The sequence below is a fragment of the Mus pahari genome, chromosome 2 (assembly GCF_900095145.1).
Source record: "Mus pahari chromosome 2, PAHARI_EIJ_v1.1, whole genome shotgun sequence".
NCBI classification, from domain to species: domain Eukaryota; kingdom Metazoa; phylum Chordata; class Mammalia; order Rodentia; family Muridae; genus Mus; species Mus pahari.
The window spans coordinates 4,405,302-4,419,043 of record NC_034591.1 but is presented as its reverse complement, the minus strand read 5'-3'; the positions used below and the strand labels follow the sequence as shown (position 1 = coordinate 4,419,043).

Here is a 13,742-nt window from a genome sequence, read left to right as displayed (position 1 = left end):
CAAGCTACTACCCATGCCTGAAAGAGTTGCCATTATTATCATGACGTCCACTTTGCTCAGTCTCAGAGCAACCAGGGAACTCTGCTTCTGTGAGCAGGTCAATCAGTGCGACAGGCTGGGCCTGACTTTGAAGTAATCCTCCAGCCTCAGCATGAACCACCATGTCCTATTATGTTTTCTGAGATTTTTGTTGTTGCTGTTGATTTTGTTTTGTTTTAGGCAGAGTCTCGCAAGCGTAGCTCAGACTGGCCTGAACTCATGGCAATCCACCTGCATCAGCCTCCTGAGTGCATGAGCCACCATGTTCGTATTCTTAATAACTAACTTAGAAGGGGTTCCCATTCACGTACAGTTTATCTTCTACTTAGCCCTTATTTATGGAGACTTACATCATCATACGAGAAATTCACAACTCCTTGTTGACCCGAATCCCGTCTGCGAAAGCTGTCTGCAAAACAACATAGTAAAATGTAGTCTTTTCTTTTTTTATTTTCCCTTCAAGGGCTTTTCTAAACTCACAGCTGCTAACTATTTGGCATTGGGATCAAATGTCAATAACAAGGAAATTCTACAACCAGTCAAGATAAGGCCAAAGAAAATACGCAACAGTGACAGAAAGTGGTCAATGGTCATTTTCAAAGAGGATCTAAGACAAAGGACCGACCTCGGCTGGTAAGAGCAGTTTAGCCTTCAAGGCCCTTTGAGAGAGAGCACAGGAGTCTCGACACTGTAATAGCATGCACGATGCTTAAAATAACAGAAGCTGATATGATAAGTGGGCTGGGACCAAATATCCCACCAACTTCAGCCCTGCTGGCCAAAAAAGACTCACTTGAATTTTACTCTTTGCGAGCGTCCCACAGTTGAAGAGAATTACTCATAACTGCACTCTGTGACTGATAGATACTGTACAACTCGGGCTATGGGGGCAGCACAGTGGCCTAGAGTTTACGGAGCATGCGTGAGCCCTCTGTAGCCCTAGTACCATAAACAAACGCACTTACAAAACAGACAGCTATATCTGTAGCATGTTAACAAAATGTACTACAATTACTCGTTCATCTAAACCAAAAACAAACCAACAACTACAACAACAAAACCCTCTGAATTACGATCCACTTGTTTAATAGCTGTGCTAAGGGTCTGCTAGAGCACCCCCTAAAATCATAAAAAACTGAGCAGAACAGAAGTTCAGAGATAACGGAGAAATGACAAATGCCATTTAAAAAGGGTCTTGTCAGCTCCTGGCAATCCTGAATGGGACAAACCTGTGAGAGCCCTCAGTTTGACACAGCAGGCGATGTAGTCATCAAATGTGATCTTCCCACTGGTGCTGTATCGCTTTGCAACTGAATTTACAGTTTGGGGGCTCAACCTGAATCCTGGGAGGTAGAAAAGTCACCCAGCAAGAAAAGGTTAAAGGTTAAAATCACAACAGAACTCCCAAACAACAACAACAACAACAACAGCAACAACAACAACATTAGAGACAGAAAGAGTAAGAAAGAGGGAGGGAGAGGGAGGGAGAGGGAGGGAACTGGGAAGAGACTATCTTCCAGGAGCACACACTTTAGAGACTTAATCAGTTAATGGAGAGCTCTGCTTGGTGACACAAACCCATAGTCGTCAGGGCTTTCTGCAGCTCCTGGGGATCCACGGTGCCACTCCTATCGCTATCGAAACTGATGAAGTGTTGTCTCCAGCCGTTCAGCACAGCCCAGAGCTCTTTGAATTCATTGAACCCCATCGTGCCGGACATATCTCTCTGGATTATAATCAAGGATGGAACTGTCTCATTTCACACCTTTAATGATTACATGAGAGAGCGTAGAAGGGGAGGGGGAGCTCAATGCTTTCAGTTAAAATGGCAGAAAGACCACCCCATGTTTTAAAAAAGCTAGTCTATATTCTTGTTGATATGATATAAGAAAAAGTAATGTTGGGTGATATATAATCAATGATGTATGGACTTAAAGCTCTGGGGGGGGGGAAGGAGGGGTTTGAATAAGAGAAGAAGATACGGCACTGTTTCTTACTGGAATTGGGCTACATTTCCTTGGTGCTCTAGGTGATGGGTTCCGATAGTCCCTTCACCTGTAGAAAGTGAGCTAGAGTGGAAAGTAGCTCCTAGCCCAACTGAGCCACTTCCGTGCCTGAGGGCATGAACTCTAACACACACACACACACACACACACACACACACACACACACACACACACACACTCTCCACCCATTTCTCTTGGAAAAGGATCTCTGTACCTCAGGCTAACCTCCAATTTGCAATATGGCACATGCTGCCCTCAAACTCACAGTGATCCTCCTGCCTCAGCATCCCGAGTGCTGAGATTACACGCATAAGCCACCACACCTACGGCCCCTTGCGCAATCTTGAACAACCGCCATTCTCCTTACTAAACTTCCTGTCTGTTTCTCACACCAAAATTACATCCTAACAGCTAGTTATTTCACAAAGCTTTTTGGTAGTTACTTGCAATTTTTGTGCATGCTTATTCCTTCATCCTGAGATGAGTTTTTTAGAAAGACTTTTTTTTTTTTTTTTTTTTTTTTGCCATGCAAAAAAACGCTCTAGACAATCATGAAGGTAAAGGATACATCCAACATTGAAACCATAAGGCGACAAGTCTCCAGGTTAAAAGCTGTTAAATCAAAGAAAGTACATGAATCAATATAATTTCAGCATTTCCTCATTACACTGGAATCATTCAAATTTTATTAATTCTATTATTAATTAACTCTTTAAAGCATATTACTCAATTTGTATGGGTCGGAGCTCACTATGTTTGGCTTATACCAGTATTGTGGGATTGTGAAACAAACATGGCCCAGTTTCAAAAACTGGACTCTTCACCTATCTGCCCATGTTATAGATACCTGTGGGAAGCCCAATATCTGTTCCCCAAGATTCAATCACCTTGTAAATAGAGTGGCAGCCCCAGTATTGTTACTCCTGGTTCAATCTTTTTTTTTTTAAGTTGTAGGATTCGGTGGGCTGTTTAACAGACCTTTAGCCACGCTGGCATCTCTATGATCTGGAACTGTCTGAAGAATCTGTAGCAGGACTAAGGTCCTGGTCCTGCAGACTGCTATCCCTGGCTGAGCAGAACACTGTGTGGACGGAAGACTATCATTCTCGAGTTAAAATTGTCTTAATCTATTCGATGTCTTTGATAGCCAATAACCCCAAGTTTTGCATCTGATCCAGTGTTCTCTTACTTCGTAGAAATACTCCTTAGAATGTATCACTATGCTTCGCAGACCTCTAGCATGTAACAGCACTATAGCCATGAATATTTTAACAACTGAGAGCTATGGGCCCCCACTCTGCTGTAGTCAGTATACTTGATCTTCCCACCAGTGGAAATGGCAAAGGTTCATGACATTCTTTTATTCTTTGATTTATGCAAGTTCATGTGACTTCTTCCATGGCGGAACATGTCATTCAAGGTGACTTGAGTCCATGTTTGGCTCAGAATAAACTATTTCTATATCACCTTTAAAGTGGACTCTGTTTTATACTCTTAATGTAGTCTTTACCTGCTGGCTGGGGTGGCATGTGTAATCCAATACAGAATGCTATAGGGTGTTCTGCTCTCAGGGTAAAGGGCAGAACCCCTACATGAACTTTCCCACTTCACCAACAACCAGGCAGGATCTCCACAGGGAATTTGTTACTTCCATAACTAAACCATGTTCCATATATATATATAAAATTCAATATGCCTGACTTGTGTGTACCTACACTCTCCCCCCTGGCATCACTGTGGCTGGGCTTTGTTTCTTCTTCAGCCTTGGCATCAACTCTGCAGGCTCACTCCTCTCTAGCTTGAGCATGTGCCTGCTGGTCACTATCGTGGCCTCAGTACTTACCCTGGGGACCTTCAGCAGGTGGAACTCTTTCTGCATACCCAGTGTGACTGTCCATCAAAATGTGGACGGGTTGGTTGAAGGGATGAATGGATGGGAGGACTGAATTCTCACCCCTAGATAGGAGCTGTACTTTAGTGTAGAAGTAACCCTCATTTGTAAAGGCTAAGGTTTGTGGGAGTATAGATTATTATTTTTAATAGACTATTTTTGGGTTTTATTGATATTTAAAAAGTTGTATACAGCTTCAAAATTATCCACGTGGTGTTTTCCCTGTGCTGTGGTTTTCTTCACTCTACCACAATCTTTCAGTCATCTTTCCTTCCAATAGAAACAATGATCCAGGCCTAGCAAGGAAGGAAGCCCCTCCCTGGTTGTGTCAAGCTTCTTGCAGAGGAGCCACCAAAATCAAGGAAAGGAAAAGATAAATTTCCATCGTGGAGACCGGAACTCTTCCCATTGAGTCCCCCTCTAGTGATGACTGGTTCTGATCTGTAGCATCCCACTTGACCCCTTCCACTTTCAAGTCTGTGGCTGATGATTTGGGATCCCTGTTTAAGAGATTGGCGGCTGTACCGTCTCTGTACTGCAGAACTCACGACAGTCAGAAGTTAGGAGGTGTAGCATGGATACTACAGGGAAGGAACTAAGCTAACTCGATGAATGGTCCTTGGGTTTCAGGAAATGTGCTTCTCTTGTTTAGGACCAAGTTATATTACAAAAAATTTCAAAAGCCCTTCTTTATTGAACTAATTTCCCAACTAGAAAACAGCATTGTAGTCTCACAAAACAAGGCATGGTAACAAGAGAAAGCCAGTGTTTTAAAGACAGCCATCTAGAGAATACAGCACCTCCAACAGCTGAAAGCACCACTGAAAATCCTTAGGTATGAGGTCTAAGCATTTTAACATAGCTTACTATGAAGTTGAGGTGCCCATTTGATGTTCTGCCTTTATTAACAAATACAAAGAAGTTAGAAGGGGGCACAACTGCGCTAAGACACTATTATTTGTCCCAGACACTTCTTGTGGTCAAGATTAGATTTGAACAAAACAAAGCAACCAAACAAACAAAACCCGAGTATGTGGGATAATGAGCCCCAGCCAGGATTCAGCATCTTTGCAACGTTTATTTCCCTACTTGCTTCCTGGAGCACAGTTCGGAGTAGTCGGGACGGTAGGCTATGTGACAAACAGAGGGGCTGCACATACAGCCCGCAAAGAACAGAGAAGGGAGCAGAAGGCTGGCATGGAGTGAAAGCAGGAAGCTTTCCTCAGCGTGAATACATCTTCTCAGGTGACAGAAAGAATGACCTTGGCAATGTCATGGCCAGCAAGTGTTTGTATTACCAGGGAATAAGTCCAGGGCCCAGAGATCAGACAGCAAGACTGGCCACTCTCTCAGTGCCACCAGAGTTAGGATAGAACTAGCACTTGGTAAAGTCATGGGGACCTGTTAGCACTTAGCATCAATGATACCTGACCCGGTGGATTCCATTTCAGCACTCTAACTTGTCCCCTGTGTGGGAGGCCACCCAAAGGGTCTCACTGGTTCCAATGGTCCCGGAATACAGGGAACCCAAATCCAAGAAGTCCACTAACCTCCGGTAAACTGAAATGGCTTGTTAGGAACTCTGATCAATTAATTTTTTAAAAATAGCTTGGCGGACGAGAAAAGTTTGATTTCTTTAAAGGAACAGTCGCAGTTCACAGCTGAAGTACAGAGAACAAGAGTATTGTTAGAAAGACCCTAAGACCACGAACTTACGCTTGTATCCTCCCGCAATGCCAGACTGTGTTAGGCATCTCTGCAATTCGTCAGCATCAATTTGTCCGTCCTTTAAGAAAACAAACAAACAAAAACCGGGAAAGGACATCAGAGTGGTGATTTGCACTTTCAAGCCTTTAAGAAGCATTAACAAAAGAAAATAATTAAATGTAGCGTTTCTTTAAAGGAATGCCTTTCAAAATTCTTCTTATTCTAATTCCAAAAATAATTCAATGGTGAGAGAATAATTGTCATGGCAAACAGTCTGCATTCAGTTTGAGCCAAGAAACTATCAAAAATCAATCATTTTAAAATTAGTTAACAGAATTGTTTTAAAACATATCCTTCCAACCCTGTTTTCTGAAAGAGGGGGGAAGTAGGGTTTATCACAGACTTTTAGGCGTCAGTACATACAAGGCCCGGTCCAAGGAGAAAGAGGCTCTCGGACCAGTTTGACTCAGGAAACAGGGTTTTCCAAGCACAATTATATAGAGAAGATACAAGATACCAATACCTAGTTACTGGTTGACTGAGGTCAGAATAAGACACATGACATTTTTAGGGATTTTAAATAAAATATATAAATCCAAGGTGGTGAGACTCATTAACTTATAATGAGGAACAAGATCAATAATTTGCAAGAAGATGAATGTGTGATTAGAGGCCAGCACTGCTGAAAGTCAAGCAGGTGGAGTCACTTACATGCTGAAGACACTGGCAATCTAAGAATGCTTGTCTTGAGGTGTGCCATGTCTTGTGGTTTCAAAGACACGGATCAATAACATATTAAGTAGACACTCGAGAGGAAAGTCTCCCAGTCTTCGACTCAATTTTCCATTCAAATTCTCAGAGCTCTGTTTCTTAGAGTGCCACTTGTTCCAAGTACCACTTGCATAATCTAGAGCACGTTTGTTTGTTTGTTTGTTTGCTTGCTTGCTTGCTGTTTTTTCAAATCATGATTTCATTCTTTTGGGCTCTTGTTTAAAACAAGCCTAAGGTGAATAAGTAGGGAGGTCCCCTCTGGACACGCCTGGATTATGTCCACAGAGTATTTACCAAACGCACAGTGACCTTGCAACCCAGGAACGTGTCCTTCCCCACAGTAGCCATAGGCATCTGTCATACAACTCTCCGAGGGAGGAAGTAGGTCTTAGGACTTGGGACTAGCTGACCTGTATTCCCTCTGTGGGTCATCCGGCCACATCACCTAATAAGGACATGGAGAGCTAGCTCCTAAGAGCATCTGCATCCGGGGTGGTGGTTACCTTCGGAACACTGATACCAACTCTTGTGCTTGAAAGCTGATGGTTCTTCACAGCTCTTCTCTACCTCCTTTGTGGGTAAATGATTAATTATCAAATTCAACTAAAAGTAGCTAGCTATCATAATTGGGCTATAAAATAGTTAATTACTAATATTTGTCTTTAGGTTAGGCAAGCAGAGGTTTTATGTTCAGATCTTGAATTTCTTCTCTGTAAGCAGCCCTTGCTCTATCCTGACAATACAATTGAGGAGATATACACTTTATAGATCTTCAAAGTGTATTTATAATCCCCCTTTGGGTCAATCTAACCCCAGCTCAATCACAAGCTTTGAACTGCTCTATTATTGATACAGACACTACTCTGTCCAACTTTGCTCAGATCTAAAATAAAGAATGTTTTAGTCTTCCTTTCCTTTTTCCTTCTTTCAGGCAAAGGGGCTCATTTCCAGGGCAAAGATTGTTTTTGTGCCACTGCACTAAATGCTAACACAAACAGAACATAACAATTCTTCAGTCCTGAAGGAAAGGCTAACCTGTCCAGCCACAGCAGCAAAGTAACCGTATAGCGGATCCTGAGTTTGTCCAGGGAACGCAGGCCCTCCAGGAGCCCCACCATACTGTGAAGAAGAAAAAAAAAAAAAAAAAAGTAAGGGCTCAGACTCAGAATTGAGTTTATTCTTTAACCATGCAAGGCTTTTGTACAATTGACGCCTGTGCGACCTTCACAGTCTCGAATCTTCCCCACCACCTCGATTCCAGCTCAATGACCCACCAGGCTTTTCCACTCCTGCCCCTGACTTTAAAAGCTGGAGACTTGCTCCAAAATAAGTCTCCATGAAAGTGATGCCACTAAATGCAGACCCACTTAAAAATCTCTATTAATCAGGCGACAGAGGTCAGTGTACCCGAAGCAAACAATCTGGTAGCTAGGCTTAGAACTGTTTTCCTGTTGGTTTTTCCAGCCTTTGCGGTGTTTTTAAAGTCCTTGAAGTAAGGCTGGAGTTAGTACAGGGCTGACAGGTGTGGCTTGGGAAGAACGGGGATGGCCCGGTTATATCCAAGATGAGGGTCCCTCTGTCTCTAACAGTACACCGCCCACATCTGCCCAAGTGGTCTTCCTCTAGGACCTCAGCTCATTTCTCCAGACTTAATGGTCCCCCTGTCACTTTCTTTTCAAGGGAGTGACCACAGAACCATTCTAGATCAAGATGGCTGTTGTTGCTTTGGGGACATTCCGAGAAAGAGAGAGAGCAGGAAGTCAACACCAGCTTGCACTATCTCACGTCACATATCCGAGTGGGCTTCCCGGGTTGCAGCCCACCCACCCGTGGGCCCTGGAAAGGCCCTAGGAAGAGATGCGGAAATAAAATGGAGCCGAGGTTGGTCATCAGGGTCCAGGAGAGCTCGCAGGGAGCATCTGGGACCTCCCGCGACGCTTCTTCTCGCGCGTCCGTGGCGCCTTCCAGTCCCGGGAGCCCAGAGGCTGCTGTGCCCTCACACGCTGCACTTACCCCGCCTGGGTAGTACCCTCCGCCGGCGCCAGGGTGCCCGGGATACGCCATGGTGCAGACTGCGCCTCCGCCCTGCGTGTCTGCTGCTCCGCCCGTCCGGCCCGGAGCCGCCCCGGAGCGCACCACGCCGCCCCGCAGGGGACGCCGCTCGTAGCCACCCACTCCGATCGCCCCGGGCCACCCCGCGCGCCGCCCGCTCCCTGCTGCCTCTGTGCTGAGTCAGCGCCGCGTGCCACCCGCAGTCGGGCGATGACCCAGGACCCCGGACGAGTTTATATCAGGACCCATTCTCCCTCTCGACCTAGTGGCACATTCCGACATCCATGCACAGCTAGGGGAGGTTTTTTCTTTTTTCTTCTTCTTCTTCCTACTGTGCTATTTTGTAGAACATTTACTATTTACACCGGGTTTTGGGTAGGGAGGATGGGATAAGAACGTTATGCACAACTGTACTGAAGGGGAAAACAATTCCAATGGGCGAAGGAGACACTTTACAAAATAGGAAAAAAAAAAAAAAAAAAAAAAAAAAAAAAAACCTTTGAAAACCCGATGAAACTTCTGAACCACGCAAGACCACGCAAGTGGGCTTTTAGCTTTGAAAGAGGGTGGCCTGTTTCTTTGCCAACTGTTAAGCTGTGTGTAGCTCAGGTGCGATTGCTAGGCGTGGGTGTGTGGGGTGGGGTAGAAGAGGGCAGTTTCTAGGCAGGCCAGCCTCACCCAGATCATTCGTAGGAAAGTGAATTGTTTAATTTTCTGGATGATACAAATAGGAACAACCGCGGTGGTGAACCTTCCTGGAAAGGATGTGTAACTCACGCCGGTTGCTCAGATGTTTCACAGCTTCTTTTTTGGTTTTTGGTGCAATTGCAACACCAGATAATTGTTTGCTCGCCCTGGACTGTTAAGGACTGAACAGTGTTGGTTGATTGTTGTTTTGTTTGTTTGTTTTTGATTGTTTGCCCTTACTCTTTCCTTTGGCCCAGGCTCTCAGGGCCTCAGCCTTCAGATCAGTCCCCAACGGTTGCCCGTTTTTTTGTTTTTTTGTTTTGGTTTTTGGTTTTTTGTTTTGTTTTGTTTTTAACATTTTAAGAAGCATTTTAATGAACAAGACTGACCCTAGTGTGAGACCTTAACTTCTCTCAAGTTCTCTTTGGATGCTTAAACTCCAAAACCAAAAGTTCTAAATAGTGAGAAACATTCCAATAGTCCTTGTAGCATAGCAAAGGTGTGGCCTGTTTTACGTCTGCTTCTGGAGATAAAATGACTGTTTTCAAATACCATGGCCTTCGATTAGGCATTCTGAGGTTTTGTCCTGTATTTTGGAACTTTAATCAGCTAGGGGATCAGGGCTCAACTCACACTTGAGTTTAAGCTCTTTCAGGACTCCAGTTTGAAAACATCACAAAAAGTATGTGTCGCCAATAAAGCGTTTGTGACTAATGCAGGTTTCATTTCAGGGATAAGCGACTCTGCTAATTGTTACATTAGGAGACATTAGGCTCCGGTTACTTCTCCCTTAAGAAGTGAATTTTAATGGAGGGCTGTAAATGAAATCCTTACAGTGATTGCCAACAATCACTGAAACAATAATGAAAACAAAAATAAATTACACACACACACACACACACAAAGTAATTAATGAGTGTCAGACCTTCATAAACTTTGCCTATTGGTGTAGTCCTTACAAAGACCTGTGACATAGGGGCTTTTGTTATGCAGTTGAGAAACAAGAGCTGAGACAAGACAAGGAAAGGAGGATATGAATTCAGAGCTGGGCTATGGTGCCAGGTACTCTAGCTCCGCCCCTGGGATGGGGGTGGGGGTTGGGGAGAAAATGTCCAGATAGTAAATATTTTCCATCACATGCTCCCTGTAGCAACTTCTTGGTTCTCAAAGCCTGGTAGTATCTGAGGATAGAACACACGTCAACAGTGTGACTGTGTTCCAGAGCAACTTTATTCACTGAATTTAATATAGTTGTTGAATGTCAGAATAACTCTATTCCTTCTATCTTTTAAAGACAGGAAGAAATGTCATTCCCAGCTCTCAGATGTACTCCAAAAGAGGCAGGCCAGATGTGGCCCTCAGGAGGCAGGCCAGGTGTGGCCCTCAGGGGGCAGCTTGTGAACCACGGCTAGCTTATGTATGACTCAGGAAGTATGGCCCTTAGCAAACAATTTTGCTGGTTTTAGGATAAAGTCTACTGTATTGTAGATTTGTCACACCTAGGAATGGTGACTTCCCCAGTGTAAGAAAGAGCCTGTGATTAAAATGGCTACGTGGGAATCTGCCCACTGGTCAATGAGACATGTGAGAGGAACTTGGTGAGACCACGACTTGTCTGTCTCCCGCCCTGTGGACGTTCCAAGAGTGGCTTGTGTATGTCATATGACAGGCTATCCTTTCAATGCTTATGCATGCGACACAAACCCTGTTATTCACAGACTGAGGTTATGGAAACTAAGCAAAGGATAAAAATTTAATATCACCATCGCAAAGCTGAAGTGTGATCGTCTTTCATGGTTTTCATATTTATTTTCACGGACGGCGTGGAGAGGGAATGAAATAGGCAACTGCTCACGTTCTTGGCATGTGCCAAGTGTCATACTAAATGCTTCCTTATGCCACTACACTATCAGAAGAAGTAATTGTATTTTATAGATTAGGAAACTGAGTAGCACGTAACTTTCCCAAGGTTACCTACCAGGTTTTTACTCTCAATATAAGTTGAAGGCCTACGTTTTTACAACAAAAAAAAATACATCATAAAGCACTAAGCCATGCTCATGCTTTTTCCTAGGGTAAAGCTTCCTGAGGCATTAGAACAAAACAGAAAAAGAACCGAAGAGATAGAAAAACTTCACAAAAATCCTCATGTCTGCCTTCACAAGATCAATTTACTTCATCCTTAAGTAGAACCTATAAAAGATGATAGTCCACCCCTAACCTCTTTCATTTTAATTTTGAATCAAATTAAAAACCTCAGTGGAATAAGATCACCTTCTTAGCCCTATATCTCCAAACTATGAGTCCTAGATACAGGCACTGCCATCCATGAGCCACCTAAAGAAACTCAGCCACAGAGCACCACGCTGTGTATTTATACAGAAGAGGGCTTTCTCACAGGGAGCCAGAATACTATCATTCATTCTTAAGCAATGTGCTACGTCTTACACAAAGGCTTCAGGGAGTTATTCAGGCATGCCACCCTGACTGAAGGCTGTGGCTAAAAGAGGCTAAGGTGAGTTGTTTCAAGTTTAAACCTAGAAGAAAATCAGTTCTTGTAAGAACAGAAACTTTCTGTGATGTCTTGGCTAATCACACTGTTTTACAGATTAGAGAGGAGGGGGAGGGGAAGGGGAGAGGGAGAGGGAGAGGGAGAGGGAGAGGGAGAGGGAGCACCTAAGGAAAGGCCAGTGAGTGGCCCACGTTCTTGAAGCCTGACCTAGCTGAATATAAGCATTTTGCCCTTCCCAGTAAAAGCCCTGACAGTATTTAGCTTTGCCTCTTAGAAGGTGTTACAGTTTGGATCTTAAATGCCCTCAAGAGGCCATTTGTTAAACGTTTGACCTCCAACCTGCAGTGCTACCTAAGAGGGCAGGGGCAGCATCTCAGAGGAAGGACACTAAGTCACTGAGGACCTTGAGTATATTGGACCCTGGCTCCCCTGCTTTCTCTGCTTGCCACCCTGCTCATTGAAGTGACTCTGGACAGGTCAAGTGTGCAGAGCCTGGCTCAGGCAGGCTTTACCCTTCTCCCTCAATTCCTTGCTGAAAACTATTAAGTTACATTCTTAAAGCTAGCCCCAGTGTCTGTTCCCTTATTTGGCCACTTCCTCCTCTTGAGGCTGTCTACCAAGGTCCAGCTATCAAACAACTGAAGTCCAGCAATCAAAAGCCACCTTTGGCTCATGTAATTAGCATGCCCTATTAAAATCAAACACATCATCCTAACACAGGGTTTCCCCTTGTACCTTTAGAAACCACCATTTGCCTATGGACCACGTCTGTCTCCTCTCTATCAAGAGACAATCCTTGGTCCTAGAGAACAAAGACCCCCCTTCCCTCTCTCCCTTGTTCATCATCTCCCTAGTCCTCTTATCTCCTGTCTTTGTCTCTTAATTCCCTGCCCTCTGTTTCTCTGGGGCAAATAACTCTCCTTTGTGCTGAGAACTTGATCTTGGGGACTGAGCCAATATTTTTCCTTTCAGTCATCCTGGGATAAGTCAGCTTCACAGTTACACACCCCACAGTGATCTTCTGTCTCACTATCAAGCAAAATAAACAATAACAACAACAACAAAAAAAAAAAACAGTGGAGCTGTGAGACCTCTAGTGGTGAGCCGAAATAGACCTTTCATCCTTGTAAGTTGTTTGTCTTGGGTATTTTGTTACAGTGATAGAAAGCTAACAAAGATGGGATTCTATTCTTTCTTTCTTTCTTTCTTTCTTTTTTTTTTTTTTTGATATTCCCTCTGAGACCTGTCTCTAGACATGTTTTCAAAACAAAAGGTAACAGATACACTCAGTTCCTAAAGCAGGAACATTAACACGCACATTATATATTAACATTCAGGCAGAACTTCTTTATTTATATAATGGTGAAAGGGACTGTGTCACCATGTAACTGTGGTATTTCATCATTTCCTGCCCTTGACTAAATCACAGGTCTAGTCTATGGGGAAGAAATGAACAATGCATTTGCCAGCATAAGGGCTCCGCTTTCTTTTGGTTGTAAACTGGATGAGTCAATTTGTTATCTAAAGACTTCTGTCTGTTAGAACCCTTGGATAGCGAACACAGGTCCTGATTTTTATCCTCAGCATCATTTACACATGTCAACAACAACAACAACAACAACAACAACAACAAAAACAAAAGCGACAGAGAAGGAAATAAAGAAAGCTCATATTGTGCAATCATGGAAAAAGTCATGTCCAAGTTTGAGTAGGAATGAGAGTGTCCAATAATAAGATGGGCAATTAATAGCAAACCCATTTTCTTCAGTTCTTGGGAAAGGATGTGAACAGTGGTGTATTTGTGAATAGAAGATGACCTTTGGCTCATTGGCACTAGCAGAGCTCATTCAGTGATGTAATTTTGTTTATGGGATGGTAACCTCTGTCATGATGGTTTACAGTCCTGTGTGCAGTGCACACTGGTTCCTCAGAACATTATAGGTGATGACACATTATTAACCACAGCTAGTAAATAGACTTTTCTGCCACAATGGAAACACTAACCATGTGTGCTATTAAACATGTGATGCAAGGAGCTAAAATTTTAATTTAAATAGCATTGATAATTGGTGACTCC

At 43.6% G+C, this 13,742-nt stretch overlaps 1 protein-coding gene across 1 annotated transcript; it reads right to left on the bottom strand.

Moving 5' to 3' along the window:
* Positions 1–283: 283 nt before the first annotated feature.
* On the bottom strand, positions 284–8,525 carry Sri (sorcin). Its single transcript, XM_021190748.2, has 7 exons — positions 8,428–8,525; positions 7,450–7,533; positions 5,653–5,722; positions 2,614–2,657; positions 1,618–1,765; positions 1,269–1,382; positions 284–448 (listed from the first exon to the last, which is right to left on the bottom strand). The coding sequence occupies exons 1-7, from the start codon at positions 8,476–8,478 to the stop codon at positions 372–374; spliced, it is 588 nt and encodes a 195-aa protein (XP_021046407.1). The 5' UTR covers positions 8,479–8,525; the 3' UTR covers positions 284–371.
* Between the last annotated feature and the right edge of the window lie 5,217 nt (positions 8,526–13,742).

Bases quoted from the DNA above. Each gene is read 5' to 3' on its own strand.
- Sri (XM_021190748.2), bottom strand. From the start codon at position 8,478: ATGGCGTATCCCGGGCACCCTGGCGCCGGCGGAGGGTACTACCCAGGC. The intron at 2,658-5,652 runs GTAAGTTCGTGG...TTGATTTAACAG, and splicing joins CATTGCGGGAGGATACAAGC to CTTTTAACCTGGAGACTTGT. The intron at 449-1,268 runs GTTTGTCCCATT...GTTGTTTTGCAG, and splicing joins CAAACTGAGGGCTCTCACAG to ACAGCTTTCGCAGACGGGAT.